This window comes from Polypterus senegalus, chromosome 15, assembly GCF_016835505.1.
Source record: "Polypterus senegalus isolate Bchr_013 chromosome 15, ASM1683550v1, whole genome shotgun sequence".
In the NCBI taxonomy this organism is placed as follows: Eukaryota; Metazoa; Chordata; class Cladistia; order Polypteriformes; family Polypteridae; genus Polypterus; species Polypterus senegalus.
The window spans coordinates 94,227,177-94,240,725 of NC_053168.1; the positions used below are offsets into that span (position 1 = coordinate 94,227,177).

General features: G+C 38.5%; 1 protein-coding gene across 2 annotated transcripts in view; it reads left to right on the forward strand.

The window, feature by feature from the left end:
• Positions 1 to 13,549, forward strand: part of LOC120515429 (sperm-associated antigen 1-like) — a 185,691-nt gene that overhangs the window by 81,648 nt on the left and 90,494 nt on the right. For both annotated transcript variants that reach the window (XM_039736416.1, XM_039736417.1), the window contains 4 exons: positions 1,148 to 1,263; positions 1,513 to 1,618; positions 2,688 to 2,818; positions 2,927 to 3,033. In XM_039736416.1, coding sequence (XP_039592350.1) covers positions 1,148 to 1,263; positions 1,513 to 1,618; positions 2,688 to 2,818; positions 2,927 to 3,033 — 460 coding nt within the window. The remainder of the gene's footprint in view (positions 1 to 1,147; positions 1,264 to 1,512; positions 1,619 to 2,687; positions 2,819 to 2,926; positions 3,034 to 13,549) is intronic.

Genomic DNA, 13,549 nt, shown 5'->3' on the forward strand with positions numbered 1-13,549 from the left:
GTGTCCACAAAAGAGCAATTTCCTTAGGCAAATGCTCATGCAATCACATTTTTCTTAGCTTAGCAGCACAATATTGGGAGCAGTAGGGTAGTAACACATTTAAAGTAAAGTGCGTTAAGTAATCTGATAACTTTTTAAAATAATGAGTACACCTAGTACACTACTTATTTTATTAAAGTAAAAATACCTGCATTATTATCATTCTAGCTCCACTGGCTGTAAAGCAAGAAGCAAGCGTACCAGTACACCTTTCCTTTTCAGGGCTCAGTTCCACGGCTAAGCAGAAAAGAGTTTGCTGCATGAAAATCCAGTAAGAGAAACTATTAGTAAATAGTGATGAGCGAAAGCTGCAGTGTTCGCTTCACCTCGAGTTCAGAGAAATCACAAAAGTGTTCAAGGATATCGCCAACTCTGTGAAATGCATTGAAGTCAATAAGTACGGACTAACTAAATTAGATTTGACTGGACTGAAATTGTGAAATCATCTTTATCATGTCACTGGGGGCTAGGGAAACGTCTGTCAACTAAACTGCCAACTACACTGGACCATTTATTCTCGTCAAAAAGGTGACCTGAGCTGTGTGTCAGTAGTGCTAACCACTGCACCACTTTGCCTCCATGAGATCAAAGAAGAAAGAGGATATGAAAAGAGGCTGGATGTGATTTACTTCATAGCACATGCATTTATAATATACAGAAAAAATAGTGTTTTTTTCTGATTCTAGTCAGTTTCATGAAGGTTCATATATGTGCTTAGGATTTAGTAACAAATCCTGGCAAGTCAAATGTGCAGTTTTTCAAACAAAAGAAGAAAGAGTAAGTCAAAGATAACACACTATACTGCATTACTCTTTTGTAAGTAGTGAGTAATATAACTAAGTTACTTTTAATACTCCTCACACCACTCAGCAGCTGCAGGCTCCATGCTTGTTTTCAGATTCACGGTGGTCATTGATAGTGTTTAATCTTTTTTAGTGCATTTCTATGAAATCAGAGTATGTTGTCAGAGGAGAACTCCATAACTGTACTCACACATGTAAACAACCAGGTTACTTAGCTTTTCCTGATTTTGTATGTGCTTGTAAAATCGCTTAATGTAACTAGGTATCACTTTATGTGTTTTACTTCCCTTTTGTCTGTCATTCAGGATTGATATTGACAAAGAATGTGCTGAAGTTGATGAAAAAAAGGACAAAGAAGACAGTGTCCAAACCGTTGTCAACAGCAGCTTGTCGAAAATAAAGAGATCGATTGATTGTGCAGGTAAGAAATCTTGGCAAATGTTGTCAATACACATTATTTGTAACTTGCAGCAGTTCTTTGCCATGGGAAGGTGAATGAACATTAATGTTTGCTATTTAGATGTGTTAATCCTGTAGAACATGAATGGTTCAATAGATGTAAAGCCATATGTCTGTTATATTGCTAGTGGGAATTTCCATGATGTTTTTGTTAAATTCATTATGTTTTTGAGTCCTTTCTTAATGACTAATTTCAATTCTTATCTTCTAGACTTATCAGACATAGAAAAAAAATACATTGCAAACCATGAAAAGAATAAAGGAAATGAAGCTTTTGCTGCTAAAGATTATGACGAGGCCATAACTTATTACACAAGGTTTGTTTTGTATTGTACAGTGTTTGTACAGGAATATAGGGAGAATAATTTAGATAAGAACATTTTAAATTTATGACTACTTAAAATTTTTGGCGGAACACTGTATAAATTGGGCAGGAATAGTATTATTTAAGTACGACTGTCGCGGCTTCAATCCATCGCGGATTTTAAATGTAAGCATATCTAAATATATATCACGGATTTCTGCAGACAATGTGTCTTTTAATTTATGGTACTGTACATGCTTCCTCAGTTGGTTTACCCAGTTGATTTCATACAAGGGACGCTATTGGCGGATGGCTGACAAACTACCCAATCAGAGCACATATTACGTATTAAATAAAACTCCTCAATGATATACGATATGCTTTCTGCGCGGTGCTTCACATACTTGAAAGCCCAAACAGCACGTATTGATTTTCTCTGTTTCTCTCACTTTCTCTGACATTCTCTGCTCCTGACGGAGAGGATGTGAGCAGAGGGGCTGTTCGCACACTGGCCTAGAGGATACAGATGCTCCTCTTAAAAAATGCGGAAAGACTACCTTCACATTGCTCCCTTCCTTGTAGCTGCTTTGTCCAGCGGTGCTTCGCATACTTCAAAGCCTGAACAGCTCTATTGATTTTTGATTGTTTGCTTTTCTCTCTCTCTCTCTCTCTCTCTCTGACATTCTTTGTTCCTGACGGACTCTCCTTTGAAGAGGAAGATATGTTTGCATTCTTTTAATTGTGAGATGGAACTGTCATCTCTGTCTTGTCATGGAGCACAGTTTAAACTTTTGACTAAAGGGTGTTATTTCATGTCTAGAGGGCTCTAATAATGTTAAAAAAACGTATTTAGAAGGTCATAAACATATATGCTCTAACTGCTAAAATATTTGATTTATAAATAAAGAATCCTACTTCATGGAAATTCATTTATCGCGGTAGAGTCTGGAACGGATTAACCGCGATAAACGAAGGTTTACTGTACATATGATTTTATTGATTTGTGTTTGTTTGTAACTGAGCTGTTGAATTTGGTTTAAAGAGTTTTAAACTGTTAATGTAAACATACTGTTACATAACAGGAGTATTTCAGTGATGCCATCAGTAGCAGCTTATAACAACAGAGCCCAAGCAGAAATTAAGCTTTGCCAGTGGACTAATGCTTTAAATGACTGTCAGAAAGTGTTAGAAGTGGAACCTAAAAATCTTAAAGGTATGTAAATCCATACAGTTGCAGTAAGAATCATGTTAATGTAATATTTGCTTGCAAAATAGTTCTATTTGTTTATAAGGAATTGTTAAACCTTGCATTTTTTTCTAGGAATTCTCCGTCGTGCCACCGTATACTTGAATACAGGCAATTTTAAGGCATCTATTGCAGATTTGACAGAGGTAATACAAGCTGAACCAAGCAATCCCACAGTAAAGGTATGCATTGTTTCTTAATGTACTTTTTTCATTAGCATAAATAACTTTTCAGTCTACTGCATCTCACAGTATTATCGGTTTTCTAATTATGATGCATTTAAAAGTGTACTAGAAAAAATTAAGATGCTTAATAAAAATGGTTAATGTTATGCAGGTCACTGGACAAATTCAAATCTCATTCATTTATCTGTTGTCTGTTTTCGCAGTTTATTTTAATTTAGCACATCTACATAGCTCAGAGCCCTGTACACATTTATTTAGCCATCTATTTTCTAACCTGCTTATCCTATTTAAGGTTTTGAGGAGCTAGTGCTTGCCCGGGCAGCACTGGGTTTAGCGCAGGAACCAACCAATGGAGGTTTGCCTATCCATTATAGGGTGCACTCACCTTCACGCCAACATTCATCCATTTTGGCCCAATTTAGAGTCACAAAAAAATGAACCTAACCTATGGTACATATCTTTGGAATCCTACTATATAAAAGCGGTCGGGATTGTCCATCTGTCCCGTGAGTGCTACGCAGGTGTGGAGTTTCACACATGCCCCATCCATTTTGCAATGCACGATGGGATTTGTAGTTTCGTTTTTCCAGGTAAAAGATGATTTTCTACTCCAGACTGTGCGATATCTTCTTCTTCTTTCTTACTATATAAAAGCGGTCGGGATTGTCCTTCCGTCCCGTGAGTGGAAAACGTAGGTATTCTGCTTATCACAGACTTACTAGTTGCAGCTTGCGTGCAGGCGACATGATGTGAGCAGAGTTCTGATGCTCCCTTTGTTCCCTTGCTTTTGTGCGCGATGCGCTGGAAAAATAGACAAAATTATGTCTCTGGAAATAATTAATGTTGATGGAGTACAAATGCCTCACTGTGTAGTAAATATCAGGGGGGTTCAAAAGGGCGACCTCAATATAGAAAAAAAGTTAAAATTTCATCACAAAAATAACAGAAACTACGAGTATTAAAGTAATACCGCTCAAATGCAATATAACCAAATTAATGAGTTTGTATAAAATATCAAATTGATCTACATATTGAATTGCCTTAAGAAGTGGTCAACTTAAAAGTCGGTCGCCTTAAAAGGCGGGTCAGCCTAGTTAGGAAATAAAAACACAGTCCCAGGTAGATATGTGATGTGTATTTCAACTGCACTCAGACAGTGCCTGGGCTAGAAATTAAACCCATGGAGCTGGAGCTTAGAGTCAGAATATACTATGTCACCATGCCACCCATATACATGTGTGTCTCTAGTCATGGCTTTTCATTGATTCGACAATGGCACTGTCTATCCATTTGTCCATTTGTGACACACCTCTTCCTATGCGTACACTGGTGGGAGAGCAGTCTAGTTTGGAAATATCCGGAGACGCAATGGGGAAAGGGAATTGCTCCCAAGGCCCAGTAGGTTGGTGTTGATAGAGATGTCTTGTCACTGTCTTCTGCTTCTGTTGATGGGTTCGGTGTTCGAATTGACAGACTCCTTTAATGACTGTCCATCTACACAGTGTGCGATCCTTCAAGTGTCTCGAGCTGCATATATGGAATGAAGCTAGCCTTGAGGGAATGCTTCAAGTGGTTCTTCCAGTGTTTCTTCAGGCCATCCCACAGTCAGGATCTTTCAGCGAGCTTACCATATAGGACCATCCAGGAAAGCTGAGATTCAACAATGTGGGTTCCATGCCCAGTTCAGCAGAAGACATGGCTGAGCAGCATGCATATAATGCTAGTTGATAAACAACATTCCAGAATTTTAGAGTGTGAGATCCTGTCCTCCCAAGTGATGCCCAGGATCTTCTGGAGACCACAGATGTGGAACACTTGTAGGATGCAGGTTTGCTTGTGGTCGGTAATCTAGGACACGCATCCATACAGGAGAGTTGATATACACACCACATGATAGACTGCAACCTAGGTTGTCATGCAGAGATTTTGGTTAGAGAAGACACACTTGTGTAGGCAGTTAAAAGCAGAGGAGGTTTGTCAGAAGTGGTTCTCAATCTTCTCAGTCACAGAGGCACAGAGGGCCGAAGGATCCACTGGGTTCATTTTGTTCAAGAATTCCCAAAAGTGTTTTGCTCAGTGATCCAAGATCTTGTCTTTGAGTGCCATGCTATCTATGTAATTGATCTCATTTTTTCCACTTCTGCAAGAGGGAAACTGAAGGTGAGCTTCAAATACTTCATTCTTCTTTGGAACCAGTCTGGATTTTTCGTCTTAGACAATACAAGGGGTTTCTTCAGGAAGATCTTTGAGGGCTCTGATCAGGATTGATAGTTTTGATGTCCACATTTGTGGCTGGGATCGGAATGTGTTCAAGCTGTGATTGTGAAGATGAGTTGTCAATATGTCTCTGGTTCTGGTAGTTGCTAGGGATGCAATGTTCAGGCGTGTCTTGGAGGCTTTTCTTCTAGTTGGTGTTCTGAGTAAAGCATGAAGGATGGACTAGTCAAGTCTGTGGTCTGTTTAACAGTTCTGCTCCTCGCATCAATTAGGACATCCTGGAGATCATGCCGACGGACAATGGTATGCTCCAGAATGTTCCAAGTCTTTGACTGAGAATCTATCCATGTCATGAGTTTGTCAGGGAGTTGAAACATTGTGTCAGTAATGGATAGTTAGTGCTTCATACAGAAGGACAAGAGACGGAGCCCATTAGCATGGGCTTAATCATATTCTATATGTCAGAGCTCCTTCAAACTTGTGTGTTTAAACTGTCCAAGTAAGACAAAGGGAATTATAGAGTTCATTCTTTTCTTCCTCTGTAGAGTCCAGCTTGAGAGCATGTGCACTGATGATTAGCACATGGGGGCCTTTTGTCATTGGAATATGCAGGATCATTAAGTGTGATCTGATGCTGACAGGGGACTCTGGGATTTTCGGGAGGACTTCACTCTTGGCTGCAAGGCTAATTCTGTGGATGCAAATCTCTGATTGTGGCTGGCCTTTCCTGAGGAATATACCCAGCTGTGGTTTAACACTAGAATTACCAAAGCCTTCGCTTCTCTCCATCACCTAGTGCTGGGCAGTATGACCAAAATTCTTTGTCACAGTATTTTTCAAAATTATACCGGTTTCACAGTATTCAGCAGTATTTTTTTCCCATGCATGAGTGGATGTTAACAACATTTTCCATTGCAATTACTGTAGTAGACTGGCCGAGAATCACCTATTCCATTGCCATGAGAGTTGTACATTGTACAAAAAAAACATTTTAATGTGCGCACAAGTATTAATACAGGTTTGCATGGCCCCATAAAGTGGTAGTTTTCAAGGGGGTGGCTCTAATGAAGAGAAGGAATCACATTGCATGACAGTTGCTGTCAAAATATAGAACATTTTTATCGAACAAATTTTGCAAACAACTTAAACTGTAATTTAGACAACATGTATTCAACCATCCAAAGAGGCTTTTAGATTTAGTAAAATATCCAGAGGTGCTTGTCAAAAGTTGTATTGCACTGAATATGTCTTAGAAAAGGAATAAATAGTAAATATTTTTTGTAAACCAACAACACTTTCTGTTAATGTTAACAATCTCTGTCCACTGACACGTTAAAGTGACTTTTTAAACAACTTTACCATCATTAAACTGCATAATATTTAAACTAATAAATAGTAACAAAATAAATAATAGTGCAACGTCCAGTAATAATACTATTACTTCAAGGCTTCAAGCCCAGGTACGTTACACAGTATTCACTAAATAAAATAAAACAAGTGCAACTTGGTGACGACATCTTTACCAACTGAACCATCATTAAGGCAAATTGCATTAATATGGACCTTTCTTCAAGCTAAGCTATATACATAAACTAGCAGAATACCCGCGCTTCGCAGCGGAGAAGTAGTGTGTTAAAGAAGGTACGAAAAAGAAAAGGAAAAATTTTAAAAATAACGTAACATGGTTGTTAATGTAATTGTTTTGTCATTGATATGAGTGTTGTTCTCATATCTATCTATATATATATATATATATATATATATATATATATATATATATATCTCTATCTATATATATATCTCTATCTATCTATATATATATATATATATATATATATATATATATATAGTGTCGCTGTGATATATATATATATAGTAAAATACCCGCTTCACAGCGATGTCATGTGTTAAAGAAGTTATGAAAAAGAAAAGGAAATATTTTAAAAATAATGTAACATGATTGTCAAAGTAATTGTTTTGTGTATTTGGCGGCAGCGTCACGAAGTTGTTTTCGGCAGCTGCATCAGAAAATGTACCATGACGTCTGACACGCCTCCTTTTTACTGTTTTCTCACAGCTTGGATTGCTGCTGTCATATATATATACACACACACACACACACACACATACATATATATACACATACATATCTTCATATCTACATATCTATATACATATCTATATATACACATATATATATATATATATATATATATATATATATATATATATATATATATATATATATATATATATATATACATATTTATCTACATCATATACACACACACACACACACACACACACACACACACACACATACACATACATATATACATACATATATATATATACACATATATACACATACATATCTTCATATCTATCATATCTATATACATATACACACACATATATATGTATGTATATATATATATATATATATATATACACACACACATACATACATACACACATACATACATACACACACACACACACAAATTATATATATGTGTGTGTCTATGTGTGTGTGTATAGGTTTGGTCACTGAGTGCAAGGGAAAAATAATAAATTATAGTCTATAAGTTATTAAACAATAAAACATTAACGTTTTAAGAAGTAGAGGTACATTGAAATTACATTTTCTATGTGAACGTTCAAATTTGTGCCTCTGGTAATGTGCCTTACCGGCATTTAAAGAAAATTAGTTTTGTGTCCTCTGCAGTGTTAAGAGAAAGGCTTTGGTTTGGGATAAAAGGAAAAAGGTGTAAAGAAAGGAAAGTTGCCTTTATCTTTTATATAGTATAGAGAGATGTGTTCGCTGACGTTATGATCGCCTTTTGGGGACAGTCGCGGTGGGTCTTGTGTAGACTGGTGAGACGTCCCGCCATTAATCGGCTGTGATGGCACTGTCAGTCCTGCACTCGTGTGCGTGTCTTCATAATTCGAGGTGAGGACCTGATAATCGTATACGTGCAAAAGGAAGTGTGAATCGCCTTAATATTATTTTGCCGTGGTGTAGAAAAGGGGTCCCGTGTTTGCACTTGTCTGGGCTATAGCGCAGGGGGAGGATGAAAAAATTAAAAGTGCTCACTTTGACTTAAGGCGGAAGCGCAGTCAGCGTCTCAAAGGCCGGCACAGCTATGCACGCGCTGGCTGCTCGACTTTGCTGGGCAGGAGACCCCAGTTTTTGCAGACACGTTCATGATATCAAAAGTCTCGGCGCTCTTTGGAGGTCATTCATATATATATTGTAGCGTTATGTTCTTTATTGTAGAGTTCTGTTTTGTAGTTTGTGTTCTGTGATTTGCATCCCTCTCAGTTATTTATTCTGTTGTCCCTGTTATTTCTCATGGACTGTAATAGAGTGGAAAGTAAAGGAGGTTCCGGAGGGATGCGGTGGAGCCGAGGCGGGGAGCGCTGTGTTGGAAGGAGGAGGGTGGAGACAGGAGAGAGGTTCGGTCATGTCGCTCTCGCTGTGAGATTGGTTTTTAGTTCTGCCTGTTGGCGTGTTGCGCCAACAGCAACCGTTTTATTAATAAAGAAGGGACTAACCAAGTGACCGTCTCGGATCGCCATTACGTCTGGGAAGACGCTACAATATATAGCAAAATACCCGCCTGCAGCGGAGAAGTAGTGTGTTAAAGAAGTAATGAAAAAGAAAAGGAAACATTTTAATAATAACGTAACATGATTGACATTGTCATGAGTGTTGCTGTCATATATATGCCTGCCTAAATAAGTCACCCTCGCTTTGCTCTTACTTTTTTACCGTTCATTTAATCATGGCTAGTGGCGGAAAAATTATAAAATGGAAGGAGGATGGCTTTACCAAACAATTATTGATGGCGAATCTATTATTCATAAAGCTTGAATTGGTGATCTGTTTTCTGTGTTAACCTCATATTTTTCATACTTCTTCTCAAACTAAGGTGGTGTGAGGGTAAAATGAATCGGGATGCTGATCAATGTAATCGGTGTACCAGGAAATCATGCATTGACAAAAGCTCCCCTTTGCTTTTAATGCAAAGTGTGATTAAATGCATTATTTTTTAACGCGTTATGGAGCACATGCATCGAAGCTTCTCAGCTGTGCTTGTGCTAAGTAAAGGAAAGATTTTAAAATAACGTAACACGATTGTCAATGTAACCTTTTGTAAGTAGTGCCTGGAGGATTCAGTGTGTAGAAACTCTAGAGATAGCGTGTGTATTAATTTGTGGATTTTTCTGTGAGTATTTGGTGGCAGTCTGAGGAAGTTGCTTCGGAAGACGGCGTTAGCCGCGGAGCTCAGCTCAGAGCGAAATGAGGTAAATGGGAGGGGAGATGATGACGTGACTCCCCACCCGCCTTTAACTGTCAATCCCCACAAACACAGTCTCGAATTTGCATAAGCACACCCCTTCACCTACAATTTTAACTTAGTTACAAAGTGATCAAAACTCTCGTTTATATCCTGCGTCCTCTCATTAAACTTGTATCCCGCATTACCTGTGGGCATGTGAAACGCCAGCGGTAGCCTGTCTATGAACTTAATTTAAAGTTTAGGTTTACACCTTGCTTTCTTTCCGAGGTAGCAGCACTCATGAATATGGTAGTATATGTCACTCGCTCGCTTCTTATTGTTTCGCTGCCTTCTCAATTATATAATGCATGTTTTCTTAAGCGCTTTTTGGAGGTCTTCCTGGTTTTCTACGTAGTGCGTTGACAGTCAGTTCACGTGATTACGTGGGAGGCGTGATGATGTCACACGAAACTCCGCCCCCTCACGTCATTCCAGCTCAACTCCATTACAGTTAATGGAGAAAAATACCTGCCAGTTATGACCATTAGGCGTAGAATTTCGAAATGAAACCTGCCCAACTTTTGTAAGTAAGCTGTAAGGAATGAGCCTGCCAAATTTCAGTCTTCTACCTACACGGGAAGTTGGAGAATTAGTGATGAGTGAGTGAGTGAGTGAGTGAGGGCTTTGCCTTTTATTAGTATAGATAATAAATCTGCAACTTGCTTTTAAAATGCTATTACACAGTACCCAGGTACATTACACAGTATTCAAGTATTGAAAAAAAAAATAAAACAAGTGCAACTAGGCTTGCAGTATTATCCAGTAGTATAGAAACAGTATTCACACATTTGAACATAATGAACAAGGCACATGTAAATGTAATGTAAATATTAGCCATTAAAAATTCTGGACAAGGAAAACTAGACGGTCAACAGCATCTGGTTTAACTGCTGCCCTGTGGCACGTGACAATGTTCCCACCAGTGCTGAAAGCTTTTTCAGATGGAGAACTGGTAGCAGGGCTACACAAATATCATCAGGCTAGCTTTTGCAAATCTGGGGAAATTTGCTTGGTGGCATTTCCACCACTCCAGTCTGCATCACTGTCAGCCTCTGTGGTCTGCAGGTAGGTTCTCAGTTCCATTTTGATGCTTTCCTCATCTGACAATCTAACACTGCTGGAGCCCATGCTGCCCGTGCTCTGCTTTTTGAAAAAGCTGGACAAAGACTTTTTTCTTTTTTCCTCAGGAGTAGGAACAGGCTCTGCTGCTGCACCAGAATCTGTTGAGAGAGCTGACATTGCCATTGCTGGCTTCATGTTGATCCTTTAGTGATTTTATTTCTTCTACTGCTCTGGATATAATGTATTCCACCTTTTCGTTCTTTATGTAGGTTATTTTGAATTGTGGGTCAAGAAGAGATGTGACATCCAGGAGGTCATCCAAGGCAGGGTCTGAATATTTCTGTTTCAAGTAGGCTAGAATGTTTTTCTTCACATCCTTGGTTAGTTGCGTATCATTCTCTTCCTCAGATGGAGTACGGGCTTGAGGTAGGAGACGCTGACATAGTGTTCTCCTGACAAGGCATCTGTGAAGTCCTGGGGCCTCCTGTATAAATGGTGCATACGCACAAAAATGTTACATACTCCTGTTTCAACGCTCAAATCGCAATGTATAGAACCTAAACTTGGCATAAAGCCACACACATTTTCACGCCAGCTAAATGCTTGGCATACGCAAGTTCTTCGCTCGGTTTTGCAAACTTTCGACACCCAGCATCAAAGCAGTGCTTTTGTTCAAGTGTGGTTTCCGTTTCTTTTTTACATGCACATCCTTGACGAGGCTTTATAAATACACTGAAATTAACCACAAATTATTTATTAGTTTAAGGCATTTGATTGTAATTAACTTGTAACAATATAATGGTCCACGGAATGGCCAAACTATTCCAAATACCATAGCTGCTTTAGCGTTGTTCCTCTGAATGCACCACTCAGACTATTTATCCCACTGTATCTAAGTGTGGAATCACAGCTCTACAGCAGCTGATCAGAAAGAGAATTATCAGTATACAGCATAAAGCACATGCTGCTTAAGCCATGCACACTGTCTATTGAACTGCTCTCATATGGCAAACGCTTCAGAGCCTTTCCTGTAGGGACATCGTGGTTCAGAAACCGTTTCATTCCAAGAACTATAAATGCACTCAATCAGTCCATCAAGTGCTCCTTGTAGAACTGTTTGTACTTATTAGTAAAATTACCTCACTGTAAACTTGCTATACAATTATAATATTGCACAACCTGAGCCACTTTATAAAGCACATATTTACATACGATGTCAATATCTTTTTTAAGATAAAATACAGCAAAACATGTTTATTACATTATACAGATACAATGTTAACACCATTTAAATAATCTATATTGTTAATAAGCGCTAGCTAGTTCAGAGATTGTTCCTGTCTTGCGCTGTATTCTTCCTGTGGCTGGTGTGACACTGGAAGGATAGATGGATAGAATAATTAAACATGTACTATGAAGATATTTAAATGTTCCTTAAACGTTTTGAAGAATTGCCGTTCTAAGCTTACAGATGGCTTAACATCTACTACACAGCTGATTGTGCGGTGATTGGTTACTTGGAGAAAGAAAAGGAAGGACAGGAATTGGAGGTTAGTACGTTTGAAAGAAACAGTACTGCTATAATAAATTATTTCATCAAAGGTCATGCACGGCACAGCAAGCATCTTGCGGGAGGCAGGAACAGTCTCTGAACAGGGTGCCAGCTCGTCACTATCACTGCGCCACCGTGTTCCCATGTTTAATAGCATGCTTTAACTCCTATCATCATGAAAATGATATAAAGTATACATCTCAGTATTTTAATTATTCAGAGAGCTGTAATATCACAAATGTAATGGATTCTGTGTCCAGTTGGAGGAAGAGAAAGCCTGTCTATGAAGCACATAGTGATTCACACACACAGAGCACGTAGAAGATTAAATACAAAACAAAGCATTTAATGTGCTACTTTAGTTACAATGTTATTTGAGAAACTAGTAGTTTAAACAATTTAAAGATGAAGTTTATGATGTTCTACTTTAATGACAAAATAAACTACATGATAAAAATGGAAATTTCAAGATTAAAGTTGGCATTTCAAGCTTTTTTCCCCACTGTGTCTCTATTTTTTTTTCTCTCTACCCTAATAAGCTTTCATATGACACGCTTTTTCATGCCAACTTTGATATTTGACAAATTTGTTTTTATTTCGGGCACTGTGCGAGTTTGTGAACTTGAGCATTCAAGGTTCTCTGACAGTCTGCCACTTGATCAACTTCCTTTTGTTGTTTATACCACTGTATAAACCAACAAAAAATAAGTTTTTCCTTGCCCCCACTTGGTTTTTGCTGAAATTCTTTTATTTTCCCCCGTGCTTTTGCCATTGCCTTTTCACAGAATGCTAAGTTTAAGGTCTATTTATATTGATTTGCATATTCAGAAAGAGGGGTAATTCTGGGAGGAGTTGTGGTGGGGCAACAGGCACGTACGCGCGTGTTACTTTTTACACTGACTGGGAATTATGGAGAGGAAGAATGTGGAAGTTGGCGAACGTACTGATTTATGCATCTGGATTTTTCTGTGCATACACATATTTCCGCTTTTGTCCTTGTGCCATGTTTTAATGTGAATTCTATGCATAAGGCACCTGGGGCCTCATGTATAACGCTGTGCGTAGAACTCGCACTATAACATGGCGTAAGCACAAAAGGCGAAATGTGTTTACGCACAGAAAAATCCAGATGCAGGAATCTGTGCGTACTCCAACTTCCACGTTCTTCCGCTACATAAACCCGATCAGCGTGAAAACTAACGCCATGCACGCGATTATGTAACGCCCCAAATCCTCCCAGAATTACGCCAATTTGAATATGCAAATCAATATAAATCGCCCTTAAGCGCAGCCTTCTGTGAAAAGACAATGGGAAAAGCACGGGGGGAAACATAAG